Genomic DNA, 21,658 nt, shown 5'->3' on the forward strand with positions numbered 1-21,658 from the left:
AACACATTTATCTTTAAGATAAATAATGGTGAAAGAACTGGAGCCAACTATTAATGGCGGAACAGTCTTGTCAGTTTTCCAGTGTTAAAGGGTGGTCATAGCAAAGGCCAGCATTTATGTTCTTTGCTGCTTCAAAGGATAAAACCAGCCTGAATGTGTGGAAGTTGCAGTGAGATCAACTAGACTTAATCCACTCTCAGCACCATCTGTGTGCTGATTACCTATAAACATACAAATTGTTCAGCCTTCTCTGTTGACCTCCAAACCGATGTATTCAACAGTCTGCTCAATGGCTTTCCTGGATACATCACAGACAGCTCAAACCCAACATCTGTAAAACGGATCTCATCATCTTACCCTCCAAACTTGCTCCTCCGTTGCTGTTCTCTGTTTCCATAAATAAGATCATCATCTACCTGATTTCTCATGCAGGACACACCCTCAAATCCAGTCACTCCTAAATCCTGTTGATTCTTCCTTCTAACTATTGGTCAGATCTGTCCTGTCTTTTCATGTCATCAAACCCAAGCCACCATCATCTTTCACTTGGCCTCATGCACTGGTTGAGTTGAGTTTGCCTCCAGCTAAGCCTGCATTTGCAGGCTTCTCCCCCTCCATGAGACTGTCCCCTACCTAAAGCACTTTGGAAACTTGCCACTGCTCTCAGATAAAGTCCCAAGTCCTTAGCAAGACAAACAAAGCTGTATAAATGTGTTTATCCATCTCTCCTGACTCTTCTCCCTCCCTATCTTCCTGTTTCTTCCACATATACCATTTGCTTTTTCCCAGTTTTGTAAATCCCCCAGCACCATCCTTTCTCAGAGACTTTAAAGATGCTGTATCCCTACCTATTTCAGGTCTCAAATGAACTGTCCTTTGTAAGCCAGGCATAATTAATAAGCCCTGCATAATTAATAATTCGTGAGTTCCTTCCTCTAGACCAGGGGTGGGCAAACTTTTTGACTTGAGGGCCACAATGGGTTCTTAAACTGGACCGGAGGGCCGGAACAAAAGCATGAATGGAGTGTTTGTGTGAACTAATATAAATTCAAAGTAAAGGAGCGGAGGGGAGAGCAAGAGAACCGGATAGAACAGCCGGATCCGGGCCGTAGTTTGCCCAAGGCTGCTCTAGACTCTGATGGAAAGCATGAGGACAGGGGCCATTTCTGTCTTGTGTATTGTGGTTTCCCCAGAACCAAGTGCAATGCCTGGCAGATAATAGATGCTTAGCTGGAATTAGAAGATGGTTGGGACAACAAATGAAACAATTATTTAATAGCCATCTCATATGGTGATTAAAGAAAATGGAATTTATTTAAGGAAAGGGGAAAGGGGATGGGGTATCCAAAGGGAAGGGCTGGCTACATAGTACTGAGCCAAGGGAACATTGGGTTGATGATGGCAGTACCTAGGATGGAGTTTCATCCTTATATGTAGTCACTGGTGGGAAACTTGTCATCAGTGCGTTTGAGGGGCTGAGCTGGTGGGCGTGAAATGTGGATGGAATGCAGGTGTGCGATCAGGTGTCTTCAGGACAGTTTCAATTCCTTGTATGGTCTGACTCCTGGAGTCCATTGAGTTTTTCTTGGTCTTATGTTCTCCTGTGGCAGGAAGCTTATAAATGGCTGTTAAGGATTGTATTGCCCTACAGTCCTAACATAGTTTCTCTGAAGATGAAGTAGAATAATGTATGTTAATGTCCTTAATGTTAAATGCACAACAAATGTTAGTTCCATTCCTTCTAAATGATTGCTTAAAACCAGTTTTTGAAGAACACCATTGCAGCAGTCAGATGAGATTTCCATTGATTGAAAAGGTGGATCTTGTACATGATGGAATATCCCTTAGTAGATACGGAATTAACCCATGCTGGTGCTGCTGTAGTCTTATTTATAAAAAAATCCTTAGGTTCTGTCATTGACACCAGCCCTACAGAGAACAAACATGCTGAGATTTTTTTTAAATAAACCATACTGGGAGCCACCCCTGTTTATAATAAAATGCTTCAGTGAGCATCTAAAGAGAAAAAATCCTCAATGTAAACTTTCTTTCAGTTTATATTTTAGAATTTATTGCCATGAGCACTGGCTGTGTAGGATTTTAAGTTCTATAGTAGAGACAAGTGTGGAAGGAACTGAAGATGAGTTTAGAAGGAAGTGAAGCACTTTCAAATAGAAGGTGAAGTTCATTCTTCTCAGTGTGAACCAACATATACATACACAATGACCATGATCACATCTTACAACAGAGACCTGCTTGAGTTCAGTTCTTGCCAAGTATTATTATCAAAGCCTCTCTCTTCATCTGAACTCACAGCACAAAATAAGTAGGGCTCTCCAAAAAATGTTTCAGGGACCTGTGTCCATCCAAAGGGCCTGGTACAAATCAAACTCTATGATCCTTCCAACACCCCCTCCCCCACTAAAAAACTTAAGGTGAACCTCTAAAATAGTGTTTCATTAAAAAATGTTCTTGCCAAAACCGGTTTGGCTCAGTGGATAGAGCGTCCGGGGTTCGATTCCGGTCAAGGGCATGTACCTTGGTTTCGGGCACATCCCCAGTGGGAGGTGTGCAGGAGGCAGCTGATCGATGTTTCTCTCTCATCGATGTTTCTAACACTCTATCCCTCTCCCTTCCACTCTGTAAAATACCAATAAAATATATTTTTTTTTAAAAAATGTTCTTTGGGGTCAGGAGTTACTGGCTGATTGCTCTTAACTCGAACCTCAGGCTGTTTGGGGCACTAATCAGGGAGCCCCCTTCACCCACAGCTGCCTGCCTGAGTCATTGGCCAAAGAGTGGAGTTCCCTCAAAGAGGAGTGACCCCCCGACCTTAAAATTACACACCATAGGTCAGAACAAGAACGGGGGCTGAGGTGAGTGTGGAGCTGGCAAGAGCTGTACCTTGGGAGAACATGCTGTGACTTCACTGGGTAGGGCTGGCGGCAGTAAGCCCGGGTCCCATTCTGCCTGATGCCTCCTTAGCTTTAGCTGGCAACTTTTCTCTGGGGACCTAGAATCCCTTTCTGCCCACCTCCTCCCTGAAAGCACAGAAAAGGGGCCTTTCTTTACTTTTCTGTGGCCTTCCACAATTTATGAGAAACACCTGGTAATTACTTAAAACCAAAGATTGTTAACTCCTCTGATTCAAACTGCAAGACAAGATAAGCTGCTCTCAAGCCTACATTCTTGCATACAAACCCCTTCTCCTTGTTGTTTTATACTGAAACTCAGGGATAATTAGTAGAAAGTTTCCTTCAAACCAGCGTCTTTTGAACTCTTCATAACTTTTGCTCTAAGCATGTTTTACAGGCTGATAAAAAGACACCTCCCTAGCACATCTGCCCAGACTAAAAAACAAATTTTCAAATACAAACCCCTTGATGTCTGCTCAATTTCAGCCCAACAAACCCCACTGCCTCCCTTGTCCAAGGCTTTAAAGAGGGGGGGGGGGGGGGGGGGGGAGGCAGGGAGAAGTTGATTTTTTTGTTCTTTGCTGTTGATTAGCAATACACTGGCCCTCTTCCTAAACTTCCTCTGTATATCTCTTCTTTAGTTTTGCCCCAGACCCTAACACTACCCTTTCTCTTTTCCTGCCCTCTCTTTTTTACATTGTTGAACCAGAGTCCTAGAGAAACATGCCCAAGTGGTGCAAGGTCGCTGGCTGGGTGGCATAAACCACATGGGATCCGTGTGTTTCTGCTATGGTCATCCTACTGAGAAAACATGGAGGCACTGTTCTACATCCAAAGTGCTTAACAATAAGTCATTGATTCTTTTTTGTTGTTGTTAATCCTCACCTGAGGATATTTTTTCCATTGATTTTTAGAGTGGAAGGAATGGAGACGGAAAGAGAAAGAGCCTGGCCAGTGTGGCTCAATGGTTGAGTGTTGACCCAGGAACCAAGAGGTCTCCAGTTTAGATTTCCATCAGGTCACATGTCCGGGTTGTGGGTTCGATCTCCAGTAGGGGATGTGCAGGAAGCAGTTTCTCATTGATGTTTCTACATCTCTATCCCTCTCCCTCTAAAAGTCAATAAAAAACATATTTCTTTAAATACGCATGTACTAGTGGCCCAGTGCACGAATTCGTGCACATTGAAAGGAAATTAATTAGAAGGTGGCCGGCAGGGCAGGACTGGGCAAGATGGGCTGGACACGCCCTGAAACCAATCTCCCGTGATCCCTCCCTGGCCAGCCGTACCTGGGGTGGCACCGGGGCTCGAAGGGCATCTGCAGAGTGAGCAGGGTCCCTCCAGCAGGTGGGGTCTCTCAGCCTGGTCTGCAGGGATTGGGCCGAAACTGGCAGTCCAACATCCCCTGAGGGGTCCTGGAGTGCGAGAGGGCACTCTGCAAAGTTGCTGTCACTCGGCAGCTCCTGCATTGAGTGTCTGCCCCTTGGTGGTCAGTGCGCGTCATACCTACCGGCTGCTTAGCCTTTTATTTATATAGAGAGAAACATCAATTGGTTGCCTCTTACACATGCCCCTACCAGGGCAGGGGATCGAATCTGCAGCCCAGGTACGTGCCTTGACTGGGAATCAAACCCAAGACCCTTTGGTGTACAGGGCAATGCTCTAACCACTGAGAAACACTGGCTAGGGCCATTGATTCTTGATAAATGGCAGTTTTTCTTTCATATTGGGCAACAGTCATGAAGACTTTTTTGGTACTTATTAAATGATTTCATGACTTTAGAACTACTTCCAGTCAGTCAACTACTTTCTTTTCTTTTTTTCTTAAAGTAATATATATATATATTATTGATTTTTTACAGAGAGGAAGGGAGAGGGATAGAGTTAGAAACATCGAGAGAGAGAAACATCAATCAGCTGCCTCCTGTACACTCCCCACTGGGTATGTGCAACCAAGGTACATGCCCTTGATCAGAATCGAACCTGGGACCCTTGAGTCTGCAGGCCGATGCTCTATCCACTGAGCCAAACCAGTTAGGGTTCAACTACTTTCTTAACATGGCAACTGAGAGAAATCCAACCCAATGTACACTGAGTGGCCAGATTATTATGACCTCTGAACACATAATTGGCTACTCAGTGTATATATCCTATATAATAAAAGGCTAATATGCAAGTTGTCCCCTCGACCAGGAGTTTGACTAGCAGGCAGGCTGGCCAACCGCCCATGTCCCCATGTCCCCTCCTCCTGGCCAGGCTGGCCAGACCCCACTCATGCACGAATTCATGCACCAGGCCTATAATATATATAATAATCTGGCCACTCAGTATAGTTTAAGCAACAAAAGTGAGGGGGAGAGGTTTATTAACGCACAAAACTAGGAAGTGCAGGATTAGGCTGCTTTCAGGCACAGCAGGATCCAGGTTGACGTGGTATCATCAAGATACTGTTTCTTTCTTAGGCACTGTCCCCGTGAGGTGGCAAGGATTACCACTGAGTCTCTGGGCTTATTTTTTCACACAGCAAAAATCTTAATTCAAAGATTCTCATCTCTGAAAAAGTCCCGGGAAGGGCTCTTTCATGCCCATTCCTAAGCCATCTCACTCTGCCCAAGAGGATGCCATCTTCTGCTTTGCCAGGTGGGGTGGTGGGACCAGCCCTTTGCAAACCTTGTGAATTAAGCAAGGGAGTATTTTGGGGAGGCTGCACATTTTGCTCAATTCCCTCTATTTTTGTGCCCAAAGTACTTTTTGTTGAGGATAATGTTCAAAAGTTGTTCCTGTACACAGCAGAGTATGAAACCAGATACATTTCAACAACAGGAATATTTTGAAAGAGGTTTTCAAGGTTTATTCTCCAACTAGAGGCCCGGTGCACGAAACTCGTGCATGGGGGGAGGGGAGAGGTGTCTGCACCCTCTCCAATCTGGGAACCCTCAAGGGATGTCCGACTACCCATTTAGACCTGATCCCACGGGCAGTCAGACATCCCTCTCACAATCCAGGACTCCTGGCTCCCAACCAATCTCCTGCCTGCCTGCCTGCCTGCCTGATTGCCCCTAACTGCTTCTGCCTGCCAGCCTGATCACCCCCTAACCACTCCCCTGCCAGCCTGATCGACACCTAACTGCTCCCCTGCTGGCCCGATTGCCCCTAACTGCCCTGCCCTGCCGGCCTGGTCACCCCCAACTGCCCTCCACTACAGACCTGGTCGCTCCCAACTGCCCTCCCCTGCAGGCCTGGTCCCCCCCAACTGCCCTCCCCTGCAGGCCTTGTCCCTCCCAACTGCCCTCCCCTGCAGGCCTGATTGCCCACAACTGCCCTCCCCTGCCAGCCATCTTGGGGCAGCCATCTTGTGTCCACATGGGGGTGGCAATCTTTGACCACATAGGGGCGGCCATCTTGTGTGTTGGAGTGATGGTCAATTTGCATATCACCTATTTATTATATAGGATGACCAAAAAGCGTTAAAAGTGGAACATACTATCTTCCAGTTAATCCAGACTTTGTAGCCTGTATAAAGCATTCACTTTCCTGAACCATCTGCTGAACCTAACGAAGTCTTGACATAAAACCTCAGATTTTTCCTAAGGTTCCCAGTTAACCATACTATGCCAGTGGTCGGCAAACTGCGGCTCGCGAGCCACATATGACTCTTTGGCCCCTTGAGTGTGTCTCTTCCACAAAATACCACGGCCTGGGCGAGTCTATTTTGAAGAAGTGGCGTTAGAAGAAGTTTAAGTTTAAAAAATTTGGCTCTCAAAAGAAATTTCAATCGTTGTACTATTGATATTTGGCTCTGTTGACTAATGAGTTTGCCGAACACTGTCCTGGGCCCATGAATCCCTTTCTTTTGCATTAGAGATATAAACTGCTTTCTATTTTCAGATGAACTTTCAAGAATATTGAAACGTCTTCCCCACTTATCTTGTCTCTTCCTCCCTCTCAGGACTTACAGCAGGCACCGCCCAGGCCAATGGTCAGATTCCCCAGGCTGCACACTCAGCGAGTGCTCTTCTCGAGGAAGCCCAGAGACACGTTGACACAACTAAGGTAGGCCCGAGAGTAACTGACACACTCTATCCAACTGTCCCCTGTAAACCCATATTCTAAACCAGGGGTGGGCAAACTTTTTGACTCGAGGGCCACAATGGGTTCTTAAACTGGACTGGAGGGCCGGAACAAAAGCATGGATGGAGTGTTTGTGTGAACTAATATAAATTCAAAGTAAAGGAGCGGAGGGGAGAGCAAGAGAACCCTCCGCTCTTTTGGCTCCGCAGGCCGGATAGAACAGCCAAACGGGCCGGATCCGGCCCGCGGGCCGTAGTTTGCCCACAGCTGTAAATCTAAACCATCAGTGGTATTCTAATAACTGGTCTTTTAAAAAGAGAATACAGTAGTTAGTTCCAACAACTAAGGCCCTATAACTTCATTTAGATAATTGCTTTATGTATTTTTTATCTTAAAATTACATAGGCTAGAATGGAAAGTTAAAACCAACTGTCATCACACTGCTTTGGGGAAATGTACGATTTTTATATTAATACTGAGGATTGACAATTCTTTAATTTAGCTACATGTATCTGGCTGACGCAATTATCTTGGTTTAGTGTAGTCAATAGTTTTAGACTCTCTGAAAGTGTCTCCTGGGTTTTAAGCCCTTGGGATTTCTACTTACTTTTTCTGAATAAATTAGAGCAACGAGTTAGTCAGAAGCCCTACATTAAATGCATACTGAGCCCCAAAACTAGATTAGAAGACTACTACTAAAAGGATTTCACTAATTTCACTATAAAATGTGCATTTAAATTTTTCTGTTAATGTTCTACATACATCCTCAGGATATGAAGAAGAAAACACATTTTAAAACAATAGCGAAATTGGTATAATATTCTCCATAACTCTATTTTTTTTTTTTTTTTTTTTTGTAGAGGGGGTTAATAAAGATTCATTAAATCCTTCTAAAAACTGTAGCTAGAGCCCTAACCAGTTTGGCTCAGTGGATAGAGCGTTGGCCTATGGACTAAAGGGTCCTAGGTTCGATTCTGGTCAAGGGCATGTACCTTGGTTGCGGGCACATCCCCAGTAGGCAGCTGATCGATGATTCTCTCTCATCATTGATGTTTCTAACTCTCTATCCCTCTCCCTTCCTCTCTGTAAAAAATCAGTAAAATATATTTTTTAAATGTTTTTTAAAAAACTGTAGCTAGAAGCTATAATTTAGTTACTAGCCCAGTTGATAACATCTCCATTCACTATACAAGTTTCCTTGAATATTCCCCATGTGTGATTCAAAACAACCTTAAATAATTGCACCTTTAGAAAAGTTTCACTTCATTTCCACCTCTCATTTTGTCCATCAGCCAGTGGTGGAAACAAGTAAATCTTATACTTATTGAACTTCTTAGAGTGTGAAAACCACTGTAGACGGTTGCAAGCTTTGTTTCTGCCATCTCAGCTTGCACTGTGCTTTCTGTTGTGTGATGTTCACCTTTTCTGTCGTGCCAGTTGAAGACAAACACTTTTAAAAACTGAAAGCAATTAAAGGATCCCAGAATAGAAATCACTTAATTAAGTGTCAACGTCAATTCCCCAACTGCCTATTCAGAAATTTTAAAAATACATCACCAGTTAATTAGCTTATCGTGTTAAGTAAATAAACCAAAATAGAAACTCTATTGTAAGGCACTTTCTGAGGGGAAGAAAACTAAATGGAATCTTTACTGGGAAGAGGTTATCAGGCAAAGAAAGAAAGAAATGAAAGCCTGATAAAATGTAAATTGCAATGATAATTATCACTAAAACAGGATTCGATTCAGCTGCCTGAAATTTCTGGGGAAGTTACATTTTACAAAATAATTTACTGTGATCTCTTCTACCATTGGCCTGCTTTTGTTAGTCTTTGGCCAAGTTTGGTGTTCTGGTTTCTACCAATAGCACATGCTTCATGATCTTCCTCTTTGGAACCACTCACATTTATCTCATTTGATTGCATCATAACCCTGAGACAACCCTAGATAATAATAGGATTATAATTAGCCAGCTGGTTTTCACACAGTTAAGAAAAGGTAAATCATTAAGACTCTAGACCAGGTGTGCACACTCCTGCTCCACCACCTACCAGGTCCCCTGAAACTGTTAAGCCTATAATTAGCTCCTCCCTAGAAGCCCACAGTCCTGGGAAAAGGCACCTTTGTTCTCAGCATGCCAGCAGGGAAACAGTTCTTGCTGGGATGGACAGCCTTTATGGTGGGTTTACACAAGGGTTACCTGTAGTCCACAGAGAACTGTCCTGGCTTTCTTTTTCCCTTCCAAAATAGAACGTTTGAGATTTGGGGAAGGTTTTGGGACTCTCCTTAACCACCTCTCTGCCACTGAGGGTATACAGTACAAGGGCAAAATAATTGTAGAGACACCTGCTCCTGACCTCTGAGCTTCACAACCAGCCCAATCCAGTCCAAGAAAAATGTTATGGATGCATATGCCTGCACACCAGGGCGTAAGTGGGAATTCCAGGAGAGCCCGTTTACTTCCTTTTTAATTCCTGAGGCTACCTCCCAGGTAGCTAAGCTCTATCCTACTTAAGCTCTTTTAAAGATAACAGCGGTTCTGAGGAGATACATAGTCTAAATACAATAGACAACTCCTCCCATAGTGCTGTCTTGCAGTCTTGCATTTACAGGAGACAGGGTAGGTTAGTGCCCCAGGTGATAATGTTAAAGACCTTTTGGAGTCTTTCTCCTGTCCCAGAGTAAAGATGAACTCCTGAAACAACCTGTAGTCTCAGGGACTGGGGGACTGGGGCTCCCAGGAGCAGACACTGCCTCACAGGACTGACGTTAGCCAGACCTCTCACGTCAATGGAAATGTCATCTCTGCTGTGGCTGCATGTCCAGAATAACGCTGTTGTTGCTTTGTTGAAGGACAAGAAGCCAGCTCTTGGTCAACAGGACCCAGGAACCCCCAGGGCCCATCACCGTCCAAAGTCCAGCCTGCCACCGCCGCCTCCCATACGGCGGTCCTCAGATACCAGTGGCAGCCCCGTGATACCCGCCAAGGCCAAGGGCACCGGCTTCCCAGCCCCACCCGATGATTTTCTGCCACCACCGCCGCCGCCCCCGCCTCTGGAGGACCAAGAGCTCCCGCCACCACCCCCTGATTTTAACGATGCACCCCCGGACTTTGTGCCTCCCCCTCCGCCGTCATTTGTAGGGGATGCGGGGTCATTACCACCCCCTCCTCCGCCACCACCCGCCCTGGCACCTGAATCCCAGAGGCCGCCCCCCATTGCCACCAAAAGGCCTCCTATTCCCCCAAAGAGGCAAGAGAACCCAGGACCACCCAGCGGGGGGCCGGGAGAGGGCGGGGAGCAGGATTTCATGTCAGATCTCATGAAAGCTTTGCAGAAGAAAAGAGGCAACTTGCCCTAAAGGAAACATACAGATATCTTTGTGTGATCGGAATAATCACTTCTAACCACAGATGTAGTTTTCTTACTTTATTGTCATGACATCTTGATCATTTTAGATAAAATATTGAAGTATTCTGACTAGAAATGATGTAAAACGTTTCACTGTTCTCAAGTACATTCATAACCATTAACCTAACACAGAATTTAGAATACCTGTCTACATGTACATATCTTCCCTGTGACTTCCAAGTCAGTGGAATGTATCTCGCTATCCAAGTTAACCAAAATGATGTTTTATGTTCATTTATTTTATGATGTTCAGAGCATCAAATTAATAAAAGTTTAAATTTTCCTCCCAGAAGATGGTATTTCTAGAAATATCAATGTATAAATCTAATGCAATATCCACACTTTTAATAATATACTTGATATTTTAAAAAGAGCTTTAAAAATCCCACACCTTCTAAAGAAAGCATGTCAAACTCAAAGGCTAACATGGGCCAAATAAACAAGGTTTAAGTTTATGTGGGCTGCAAATAAACAAAAGCTTCAATTTTCATAGAAACATAGGTTTATTTCTATAGAGACATGCTGAATACAAAGGGCTGAAATAAATGAGTAATCGTTAACATAAAGTAATAGACATTTAATAAAAATTAATATTTTTTTCTTGAACATTAACTTACCAGACACTGAATAACTGCAAATTAATAAGCGTAATGCAAATAAACCTATTTTTCTTGTTCTCTGAAAGCAAATATTCTTCTTGTGCACACCAAACAAGTCAGTCCAAGACTAATGACGTGGCTATCGGCTGCTAAAATATTCGCTGCTAATATTAGTGAAGAGAAATGGTGCACCTGAGCACAAGGCATGTAAGGGAAATGAATGCAACACAATTATAGTAATCAGTCATCAGCGAACGTTGTAGTTCGTTAAGAATTATGTATAACAGGATATTGTAAAAATTAGGTTGTGAAATTTTTATTAAAACGTTTCTTACATACCATTATATTGGCTGGGCCACAAAAATATTTGTTGTGGGCCGCAAGTTTGACATGCTTGGTCTAAAGTCTTGATGCATACTTTCCACCTTCACCTCCATGACTTTCAGAATTTTCAGGAAAATGAAAGGGGAAAATCTTCTAAAACAGAACCTCACTGGTCTGGGGTGAGTTAAGGGTCATTCCTTGTCAAATCATTTGCAGCTGAAACTTGACAAAAGAGGTACTGGGACCCATCACTGTGGATCAAGAGGACTCAGAGAATGCACCTGGGTGCTGGGAAGGGAAAAGGAAGAGACGGTTGTCATGGGCTCCAAGGAAGACCCCCAAAAAACCCAAGCAAGTTTCCCTCCCCTGCTTCTTCCTCTAGGAGCATATAAAACTGACATGATTTTAATATTGTGAAGGTTCTGTTGTCATTTTGAAAGTATAATTCTTGGGGAAACCAAGATGGCGGCATAGGTAAACACCTAAACTGCTGCCTTGCACAACAATTTCAAAACTACAACTAAAAGACAAAACGGACATCATCCAGAACCACAGGAAGGCTGGCTGAGTGGAAATTCTACAACTAGAAGGAAAGAGAAAAGCACACTGAGACTCAGAGAAGCTGCAGAAGGCAGAGGTACGGAGACGCACGTGGATAGGACTAGCAACTGAGTACGCAGCTGGCTTTCTCAAGCAGGAGGGAGACAAAAGCTCCTGACTGCTCTGAACTCCAGTTCTGGGTGAGACTCTGGGGACCCAGACTCATTCGGAGAGAAACTGGACTGTCTGGCAGTGGGCGAAACTCGAGGGCGGCTTTCTCTCAGAGGTGCTTACAACGATTACTGCAGGACACAGACCCACGGGCCTCTTAGAGCAGGGCTGATGGGAAACCAAGGCTGTTTGCTCCCCCCTGAGACTCCGCCCCATCCAAGCTGAGCACAGAGGCTTTTGCAAGTCTTGTCTCATAAGGGTGTCTCCAGCACAGAAGTTCTCCCAGCGTAGACACAGCTGATCCTCACAGCCAATTGGCCTGGAGGTCAATTCCTCCCAGTGATACCAACAACAATCAAGGCTTAACTACAACAAGACTGTGCACACAGCCCACAAGGGGATGCACCAAGAGTGTCCACCTCAGGTAACTGGGGAGGCTGAGCCACTGGGCCCTACAGGACACCTAGCACACAAAGCCACTCTATCAACTCAGGGAAGCAGCCAAAATGTGAAGAAAAAGAAATAGGTCACAAATGAAAGAAATGGAGGAAAGCAAATGACTGAATATAGAGTTCAAAATCATGGTTATAAGGTTACTCGAGAATCTTCTAGAAAGGCCAATAAATTTAGCGAGACCCTCAAAGATATGGAAAAGAACCAACTAGAAATTAAACATACACTGACTGAAATAAAAAATAATATACAGAGATCTAACAGCAGACTAGAGAATTCCAAGAATCAAGTCAAAGATTTGAAATATGAAGAAGCAAAAAACACCCAACCTGAAAAGCAAAAAGAATCCAAAAATATGAAGATAGTGTAAGGAGCATTAGGGACAACTTCAAGCATTCCAACATCTGAATTATGGAGGTGCCAGAAGAAGAGAGAGGGCAAGATACTGAAAACCCATTTGAAGAAATAATGACTGAAAACTTACCCCACCTGGTGAAAGAAATAGACTTACAAGTCCAGGAAGTGCACAGAACCCCAAACAAGAGGAATCCAGAGAGGACCAAGACACATCATAATTAAAATGCCAAGAGCAAAAGACAAAGAGAGAATATTAAAAGCAGCAAGAGAAAAACAGTTAATTACCTACAAGGGAGCACCCATACGATTGTCAGCTGATTTTTCAACAGAAACTATGCATGCCAGACAGGAGTGGCAAGAAATATTCAAAGTGATGAATAGCAAGAACCTACAACCAAGATTACTCTACCCAGCAAAGCTATCATTCAGAATTGAAGGTCAGATAAAGAGCTTCACAGATAAGAAAAAGCTAAAGGAGTTCATCAACACCAAACCAGTATTATATGAAATGCTGAAAGGTACTCTTTAAGAAGAGGAAGAAGAAGAAAAAGGTAAAGATAAAAATTATGAACAACAAATACATATCTATCAACAAGTGAATCTAAAAATCAAGTGAATAAAAAATCTGATGAACCGAATATACTGGTGACTATAATAGAATCAGGGGCATAGAAAGGGAGTGGACTGACAATTCTGGGGGGGAAAGGGGTGTGGGGGGTGCGGGAAGAGACTGAACAAAAATCATACACCTATGGGTGAGGACAGTGGCGGGGGGGGGGGAGGTAAGGGCATGGGGTGGGGTGGGAACCGGGTGGAGGGGAGCTGTGGGGGGAAAAAAGAGGAACAATTATAATAATCTGGACAATAAAGATTTATTAGAAACAGCAAAAAAAAAGTATAATGCTTGATTTAGTCATTACAAGGTTTATTACAAAAATAAACCTAGGAAGACGTCGGGCCTGCAGATGTGCTTAACCTAGATCCCCCAGAGCTGGATGATAGCCTTGTCTCCTAAAGTCTCTCCACAACATATCCTTTCTTCACAGGGGAAAAGCAATAAAAAATATTGGGTTTTTATCCATTCTGATAATTTCTGTCTTTTAATTGGTATGTTTACACCATTGCTGTTTAAATTGATTATTGACATCATTGGATTAACATCTACCATATTTGGTACTATTTTCTACTAGTTGTCTTTGTTCTTTGTTCCTATATTTGTCTTCCACTCTTTTTATGCCTTTTGTGTTTTAAGTGAGTATTTTTTATTTTATTTTATTATTTTATTTTATTTTATTTTATTATATTTTATTTTATTTTATTATTTATTTTATTTTATTTTATTTTATTTTATTTTATTTTATTTTATTTTATTTTATTTTATTATTTTATTTATAGGGGTCCCCCTTATACCCTGATCCTGGAACTGGTCACAGAGTGCACCCTTCACTCAGGGAGAAATGCAATTCTGTAGGGCCAGTTCTTGGGCTCACAGACAATGTGCTCCACAACCTGACACCAAGGGCAAAGAGAGGTGCATTCTGGGAGGCTAAGGGGAGGCAATCAGGCTCCATAGTTGTTTTTCTGTCTGAAATGCCCACTGCCTGACAACTACAGCACACTCACGTGCTGTGTGTCCTTGCTCAGGTCTCTTGGTTCAACCACAGCTCATACTCCTCACTCCTGCTGGAGTGCCCACCTAGTCCCTTTGCTATTCCTAGCTGAGAGAGTGTCAGCCACAACCAGATTCCTCCCCTCTCCGGCAAAGTCCTGCTTGCTGGAAGCTACCCATTGTCTACACTATCATGAAAGTGCAGCAGGAAACACAGAAGGCTGATGGACCTTGGGCTTTAGCAAGGGCTAAAAGCTATGCACTGATTGTTCTGTCAAGACAATGGTGGCTCCAGGCAATCCCCTAACCTGATAATCTTTTACTGTTTACCAAACCTTACCTTTGATATGTGTGTTTGCTTTGCTAAAGGGCAAATGTGTATTCTAGTAAATAAAAAGCTATGGGTCTGGAGATTCGAGGAACCTCTCCGCTAGAGAGTAAGGTCTCCACCTGGCTCCCCGCCCCCATGCCTTCTAAATTTATATTTCTTGTCTAGTGTATCCATTTATGCACAGCCCATTCTCCAGATCCTGAGTCCTTGCTGCAAAAGGTTGCGGCACCTGCTATGAGCTCCCAGCTGCCACGCTGCATCCTTGGCTCTATCAGCAAGTCTCCCTTTTGGCCTTCCCTTTTTGCTCCATTTACTCACCTTTAGATGTTTCGATGCATGGCTCTCTCCAGTGTATTTTTGCACTGAGCAGGGTAATCCTTGGTTGAGTTATAACTGTTCAAATTGTGAAAACTTCAAGGTGAGAGGCCAAGAGGATTTCATACTGCCATTCCTGACATCACCTGCCAAAGAACTAAGCATTTTATATGATTCCATTTTCTTTCCTTTTTTAGCACATCAATTATACTTCTTTCTTTACATTGCTAGTAATTGATTTCAGGGTTAAGGTAAGAAATATACAGGATGAACCTGAAACATCTTACACACCAGAAAACAAAGCAGTTATCAAAAACTTCTAGGGCCCTAACCGGTTTGGCTCAGTGGATAGAGCGTCGGCCTGCGGACTTAAGGGTCCCAGGTTCGATTCCGGTCAAGGGCATGTACCTGGGTTGCGGGCACATCCCCAGTAGGGGGCGTGCAGGAGGCAGCTGATCGATGTCTCTCTCTCATCGATGTTTCTAACTTTCTATCCCTCTGTCTTCCTCTCTGTGGAAAATCAATAAAATGTATTTAAAAAAAAAAAAAAAAAAAAACTTCTAGGATTATGTCCAAAGGAGCCAGTATAAATAAAATCTCACTGGCCAAACATGGGACACTTTGTACATCAGTAAAGATAACAAATGCAATTGTATAAAACATAAAATATGCTTAAATTCAAGAGTTCATACTGACACTAACATGCCTGGGTATGCACACATTAGTTTGCCTTTCTGTATCTCAGGATAACCAAATAATTAATGATAGGAAGTTTCCCTTTTTAGAAGGATTCCTAATAAATTATAGGATTAGATTGTCATCATCAACAACCTTATTGAATCAGTGGGTCAAGGTGATTAATTGTCAATGGTACTGATATTACAAAAAGAGACCTGGTGGAAGTACATAACATTTGCCTCCTGATAGCAAGTATTTCTATCAAATAAATATGAATCTGAATCAAGCCCTAGATTTATAGAAATACTAGGGGCCCAGTGCACAAATCTGTGCACTTTGAAAGGAATTGTGGGCCACTAGGCTGCAGTGGGCACAGGGATAAATCTCAGCGCATCCTCCGTGCCTCCACCTGGCCCCTCCTGCCGTGACCCCTGGTCCCCTCTCTGCCAGCAGCCATGCTCCCACCGCTGCCGCTGCTCCCACACGCTGACGGCACAGGCCCTGCTTGCACTCACTGACGGCATGGAGTGATTGGGGCCAGCACCAGCAGCTGGTGCGAGCGGAGCCAGTGCTGTCAGCGGGTGTGAACAGCGGCTGCTGCCTCGATCACCCCTCAGGAGCAGGGGGAGGTGGAAAAGCCCTGAGGGGCGATTGGGGCCAGCAGCCGCCACTCACACTCACTGACGGTGCCAAGCAATCAGGGCTGGTGCCGGGTACCAGCAGTGGGTGTGAGCAGCAGCTCTGGCACTGGCAGTGGGTGCAAGCAGGGCTGACGCCAGCAGCAGGAACCATGGCGTGCAGGAGCAAAGAATTTTCAGTAACCACAAGAGGCTCACTCCAATGACAGCGACCAATGCCCCACCTTGGTCTGGCACCCCCGCTCACCTACTCCAACATCCCGCCACGGCCGATGCCCACCATATTCCACGTGTGCCCCCTGGTGGTCAGCATACATCATAGCAACCAGTTGTTTGGTTATTCCACCATTCGGTCTATTTGCATATTAGGGTTTTATATATATAGATAAGGGATGCAGCAACATGTTAAACAATACCACAGAGATGCAATCAGCAAAACACAGACTGGGAAACACTACAGAATAAATTATCTGGTTTCTTCAACCAAAACTAAACAAAAAATTGCAAGAAAAAAAAGATGTGGCCAGATTAAAAAAAACACAAAAAAAGCTTAAGGGTACTTATATGGGTAGCTCAGTTGATTAGAGCATTGTCCTGAAAAGCTAAGGCTACAGGTCTGAACCCCAGTCAGGGTGTGTAAAAGAATCATCAATGAATGCATAAATAAATAGAACAACAAATCAATGTTTCTCTCTCTCTCCTCTCTCCCTTCCTCTTTCTCTCTAAAATCAATAAAAATTTTAAAAAAGAAACTTAAGAAGTTTTATTATCTAATTTTAATGTGCAGTCCCTAAGTGTATCCCAATTCAAATAAACAATTATAAAATAACTAGTGGCCTGGTGCACGAATTCATGCACATTGAAAGGAAAATAATTAAAAGAAATATTTTAACATTGCTATTCGCCCTTTCTCTATAGAAGTGTCAATCAAATTCACGATCAACAATGACAGATGGAAACACACGTGTGCGATTGGTGCCAGTGAGAGCTTTATATGTATCGCGCATGCATGAGTCAACCTAGCCTTTTATAGATATAGAATAAACCTGCTTAGACCTGCTTTCTGATTTATCTAAACTTTTTCCAGCCCAGTGAAGCACCCCAACTTCTTGTTTAGATAATTGTCAGCAACACAGCAGTAAATATCAACAGGAAGCAGATTATTATTATAGATCACGCAGGGAGAACAAAGGGTAAAATATTTAACTGCAGCAGTGTTTGACTATATTCTATGCAGTGAGAAAACCTGAAGTCATTTTCAAGGTCCACCATTTCTTACTTCTTTTCAGTTGGGTCAAGTTTATAAGCTTTCTAAATCTCCGTTTTCCGGCTAATGAAAAGAAAATAGTATTCCACCAAGTCTCCTATCTACCTACTCCAGGACTTCTGTGAGAATCAAATGAGATGAAGCATGTGAAAACGCTCCAGACATTTGTTTAAAGTGTAAAATGTTTCCACCTGGCTATAAAGCAAGTCAGGCTGAAGAAACTCCAAGGAGGCTAGTCGCAGGGAGAGGAAGTGGGTGTTGCTACATGATGTCATTACGTGGATGGACACTTAGCATATTAACCTTTTATATATATATAGATAATGCTGATAACATAAAATAATGGGGAAAAATTGAAAATTGGCTATTTGGTTTCATGCATTAGGGAGTTAGTTAATTCTCTTAAAATGATAATGGTATCATGGGTATGTGTTTAAATTATTAATGTTTGGAGATGCATACAGAAATATCTATAAACTAAATGAAACAATGTCTGGGAATTTCTTGTGTGTGTGTGTTAATCCTTACCTGGGGATATTTTTTTTCCATTGATTTTTAGAAAGAGAATCATCCAGGTGAGACCCATTGATTACTTGCCTCCGACATGTGCCCTGATGGGGGCTGAGGATCAGGCCTGCAACCAAGGTATGTGTCCTTGACTGGAGTCGAACCCACCACCCTTAAGTCTGTGGGCTGATGCTCTAATCACTGAGAAAAACCAGTAGGGCTTTAAAATACTTTGGGATATATAAATTATACCTCAATTAAAATAGTAACTAGGAACTTGAGGGAAGTGTGTAGGGATGTAGATGAAGCAAGATTGGTCATGCATTGATGATTAATAAGCTGGTTGAATGGTAAATGAGGTTCATTAAACTATGCTCTTTCCTTTAGTAAATGTTTGCAAATTACCATAATAGACAAAACAAAGCTCTAGAGTACAATGAAACTATTATACTTATTAGATGTGTCCCAAAGTACTGGATGAATTAGATGAATACTTACAAATTGATTAAAATATTATCAAGATTTCTCAGTTATTGAGAATAACTCGTGATTTACCAAAAACACTTCATTATTTCATTAAAATTATTAATTAGGACAAAAAATGACCACAAAGATGTTACAAAGAATAGGTCCAGTTTATCTGGTTAAAAGATATTTTTATATATAATCATTATGAAATTCACGATTTTCATCAAAATGTAGATAAGAATTTATCAAATTAATTATTCTATGTTAAGTTCAATGATAGAAGTATTCTTTAATATCTTTTTTCCAAATCAAGATGAGCAGCTAACTCTGAGATCTCTAGCCCAAGCAGGAGTAGGTGAGGAGTAGCCTGCTTTCTCAGCTGCAGAATGCTTCTGAAAAGGATGCTGAAGAACTTGCTGCAGAAGATAGACCTGGTAAACAATTTAAATAGATAAATATAGATTTTTCTCCCTTAGGACGCTTATTAATTTTCTAAATTTCTAACAAGGTAAGTTTTAAATTTGTTTGAAAATGTTTAAACGTTTTACATTTTATTAAAACTTCAATTATAGTTGTTACTTAAAATTTCTGTTGTTCCACAGAAAGTCCCTTAAGTTCTAGTTTTATATTAAAACAGGAGAGTGAATATGTAGTATCATGAAGACTACATATATATCCTGATTATTAAAATTCACAGCAGTTAGAGAATTATAATTTTCTGAAATATTAACAAAAATAAAACAATGTCAATAATTTTCAATCATTCCAAATCAAGGGCATGATTCCAACTTAGATTGCTTCCTCATTTTGCCCCAAGTACTTAAGGAACTTTCTGTGGAACAATAGAAATTTTAAGTAACAACTATTACAATTTTGCCCCATGGTTATAAACTGAGACATCAAAGAGCAAACTTCTTTAAACAATAATTCTAGTGAAAGATGTATATTTTCATCCAGTTATAAAATAATTAAATCACACAGTATGGTGACTATATTTAATACTATATTGCATATATGAAAGCTGCTGAGAGTAAATTTTAAAAGTCTTCATCCCAAGGAAAAAAAAGATTTTTGTAACCACGTATGGTGATTGATATTAACTAGACTTATTGTGGTGATCATTTTGCAATATGTACAAATATAGAATCATTATGTTGTACACCTGAAGCTAATATAGCATTATATGTTAACTATATCTCAATTTAAACTATTTTCCCAGTAGTTTTATCACTTTCTTGAGTTATTAAGATAATGCATAGTTGTGATAGAAAACAGTGGATGATTATAATAAGAAAGTAAAGCCAAGAGATCAAATAGAGTATACTACTATACTGCCAATATTTTAAATAGAAAGGCTGCATCGTCATCAGTCTTAGAGCCCTTCTTCAACTCTCCCCAGGTACTTTCTATACACATCCTTTTATTAAAGTTGGTCTTAAATCTATCTGATCTCACCTACTAGTTTGAAAGCTCCCTGAATCAATTTCTATACTTCTCCACAGCACCTCACATAGAGTGAATTTTCAAGAAATGTTTGAAGCAAGAAGGTAAACACAAGTTGTATATGTAAAAGATTTCATGTAAAAGGTTTATCAAAAATAAACTTTTTTTTTTGTCCTTTCCTGCATGAGAATGTAAACTTCAGTTAACATTCTAGGTCAGTTCACTGGTAACCTGATGAGGAGAGGTGGTACATCAACTGTATCACCACACAACATTGCTACTGACTGAAAAATAGCTTCTGGCCTGGGAGAACTGTTAATCCCCGATAGAATCCCTAGGGCTTTCTTTAGTGTGCTGACTCTCAAGGCAGGTCTCCTGTGGGGACACTGGAAACTACACCTATGGCCCTGACAAGGGATATTGCTTTTTTATTTTTATTGAATTTATTGGGGTGACAATGGTTCACAAAATTATGTTTCAAATGTACAATTCTATAATTTATCATCTGTATATTGTATTGTGTCTTTGTCACTCAAAGTCAATTCTTCTTCCATCACCTTTTATCTCCCCTTTATCTTTTTCCACCTCCCCCACGCCCCTTTCCCTCTGGTGATCACCATACTTTGTGTCTGAGTTGTTTGTTTGTTTGTTTGTTTTTGGTTTTTTTTGCTTAATCCCTTTACCCTTATCACCCCGCACCCTAGCCCCTTCCCCTCTGACAGCTGTTAGTCTGTTCTCTATATCTATGAGTTTGTTTCTATTTTGTTTATTTAGTTCATTAGATTCTACATACAAGTGAAATTATATGGTACTTGTCTTTCTCTGACTGGCTTGTTTCACTTAGCATAATACTCTCCAGATCCATCCACGCTGTTGCAAAGGGTAACATTTCCTTCTTTTTTACAGCTGAGTAATATTCCATTGTGTAAATGAACCACAGTTTTTTTTATCCACTCATCTACTGATAGACACTTGGGCTTCTTCAAATCTTTGCTATCATCAAACAAAGTACTACGCGAATATAGAGAAAAGAGAACCCTCGTGTACCATTGCTGGGAATGAAGACTGGTACAGCCAATGGGGAATGCAGTATGGAGTTTCCTCAAAAAATTCAAAATGAAACTGTAGTAAGACCCACTGATTCCACTTCTGGGAATATATACGAAGAAAACAGAAACACTAATTTGAAAGAATATTGCACCCCTATGTTCATTGCAGCATTACTTACAATAGCCAAGATTTAGAACATGAAGCTTTTCAGCTGGGGGTGCCCCTGCATCTTACCAGTGTGGCTCTCGTCTCCTCACACCTGAGCCTTCCCACTGTGCCTTCCTGCTGGTGTGGCTGCTGCCAGAAGTCCTGCCAATGAGGAACCTGATGTTGCCCTGTTCATAAGACATGTTTCTGTCCTGTATTTTTCTGAGTGGAGTGGAGCCAAGAGCAGCCTGAAATAGTCTTATAAGTCTGAATGTTTACTTGAACTTAGGAAAATACCTCCTTACCCACAGTGGACACTGCATCATTACTCAAATGTAATTTTAAGAGAGGGAAGAAAAGAGGAAAG

General features: G+C 41.9%; 2 protein-coding genes across 7 annotated transcripts in view; one reads left to right on the plus strand and one right to left on the minus strand.

Annotated features, from left to right (window-relative positions):
* The window catches only part of APBB1IP (amyloid beta precursor protein binding family B member 1 interacting protein), a 135,120-nt gene extending 123,784 nt beyond the window's left edge, over positions 1–11,336 (plus strand). For both annotated transcript variants that reach the window (XM_080641491.1, XM_080641492.1), the window contains 2 exons: positions 6,864–6,967; positions 9,838–11,336. In XM_080641491.1, coding sequence (XP_080497617.1) covers positions 6,864–6,967; positions 9,838–10,344 — 611 coding nt within the window. In that variant the 3' untranslated portion in view covers positions 10,345–11,336. The remainder of the gene's footprint in view (positions 1–6,863; positions 6,968–9,837) is intronic.
* A 7,281-nt stretch (positions 11,337–18,617) lies between these two features.
* LOC308235059 (protein adenylyltransferase SelO-like) overlaps positions 18,618–21,658 on the minus strand; it is a 66,489-nt gene continuing 63,448 nt past the window's right edge. For 3 of the 5 annotated variants that reach the window (XM_080643689.1, XM_080643692.1, XM_080643690.1), the window contains one exon: positions 18,618–19,082. In XM_080643689.1, the coding sequence (XP_080499815.1) occupies positions 18,960–19,082 (123 nt within the window). In that variant the 3' untranslated portion in view covers positions 18,618–18,959. The remainder of the gene's footprint in view (positions 19,083–21,658) is intronic. The other 2 variants (XM_080643694.1, XM_080643691.1) reach the window with 2 other exon arrangements.

This window comes from Plecotus auritus (assembly GCF_963455305.1).
Source record: "Plecotus auritus genome assembly, chromosome: 1".
In the NCBI taxonomy this organism is placed as follows: Eukaryota; Metazoa; Chordata; class Mammalia; order Chiroptera; family Vespertilionidae; genus Plecotus; species Plecotus auritus.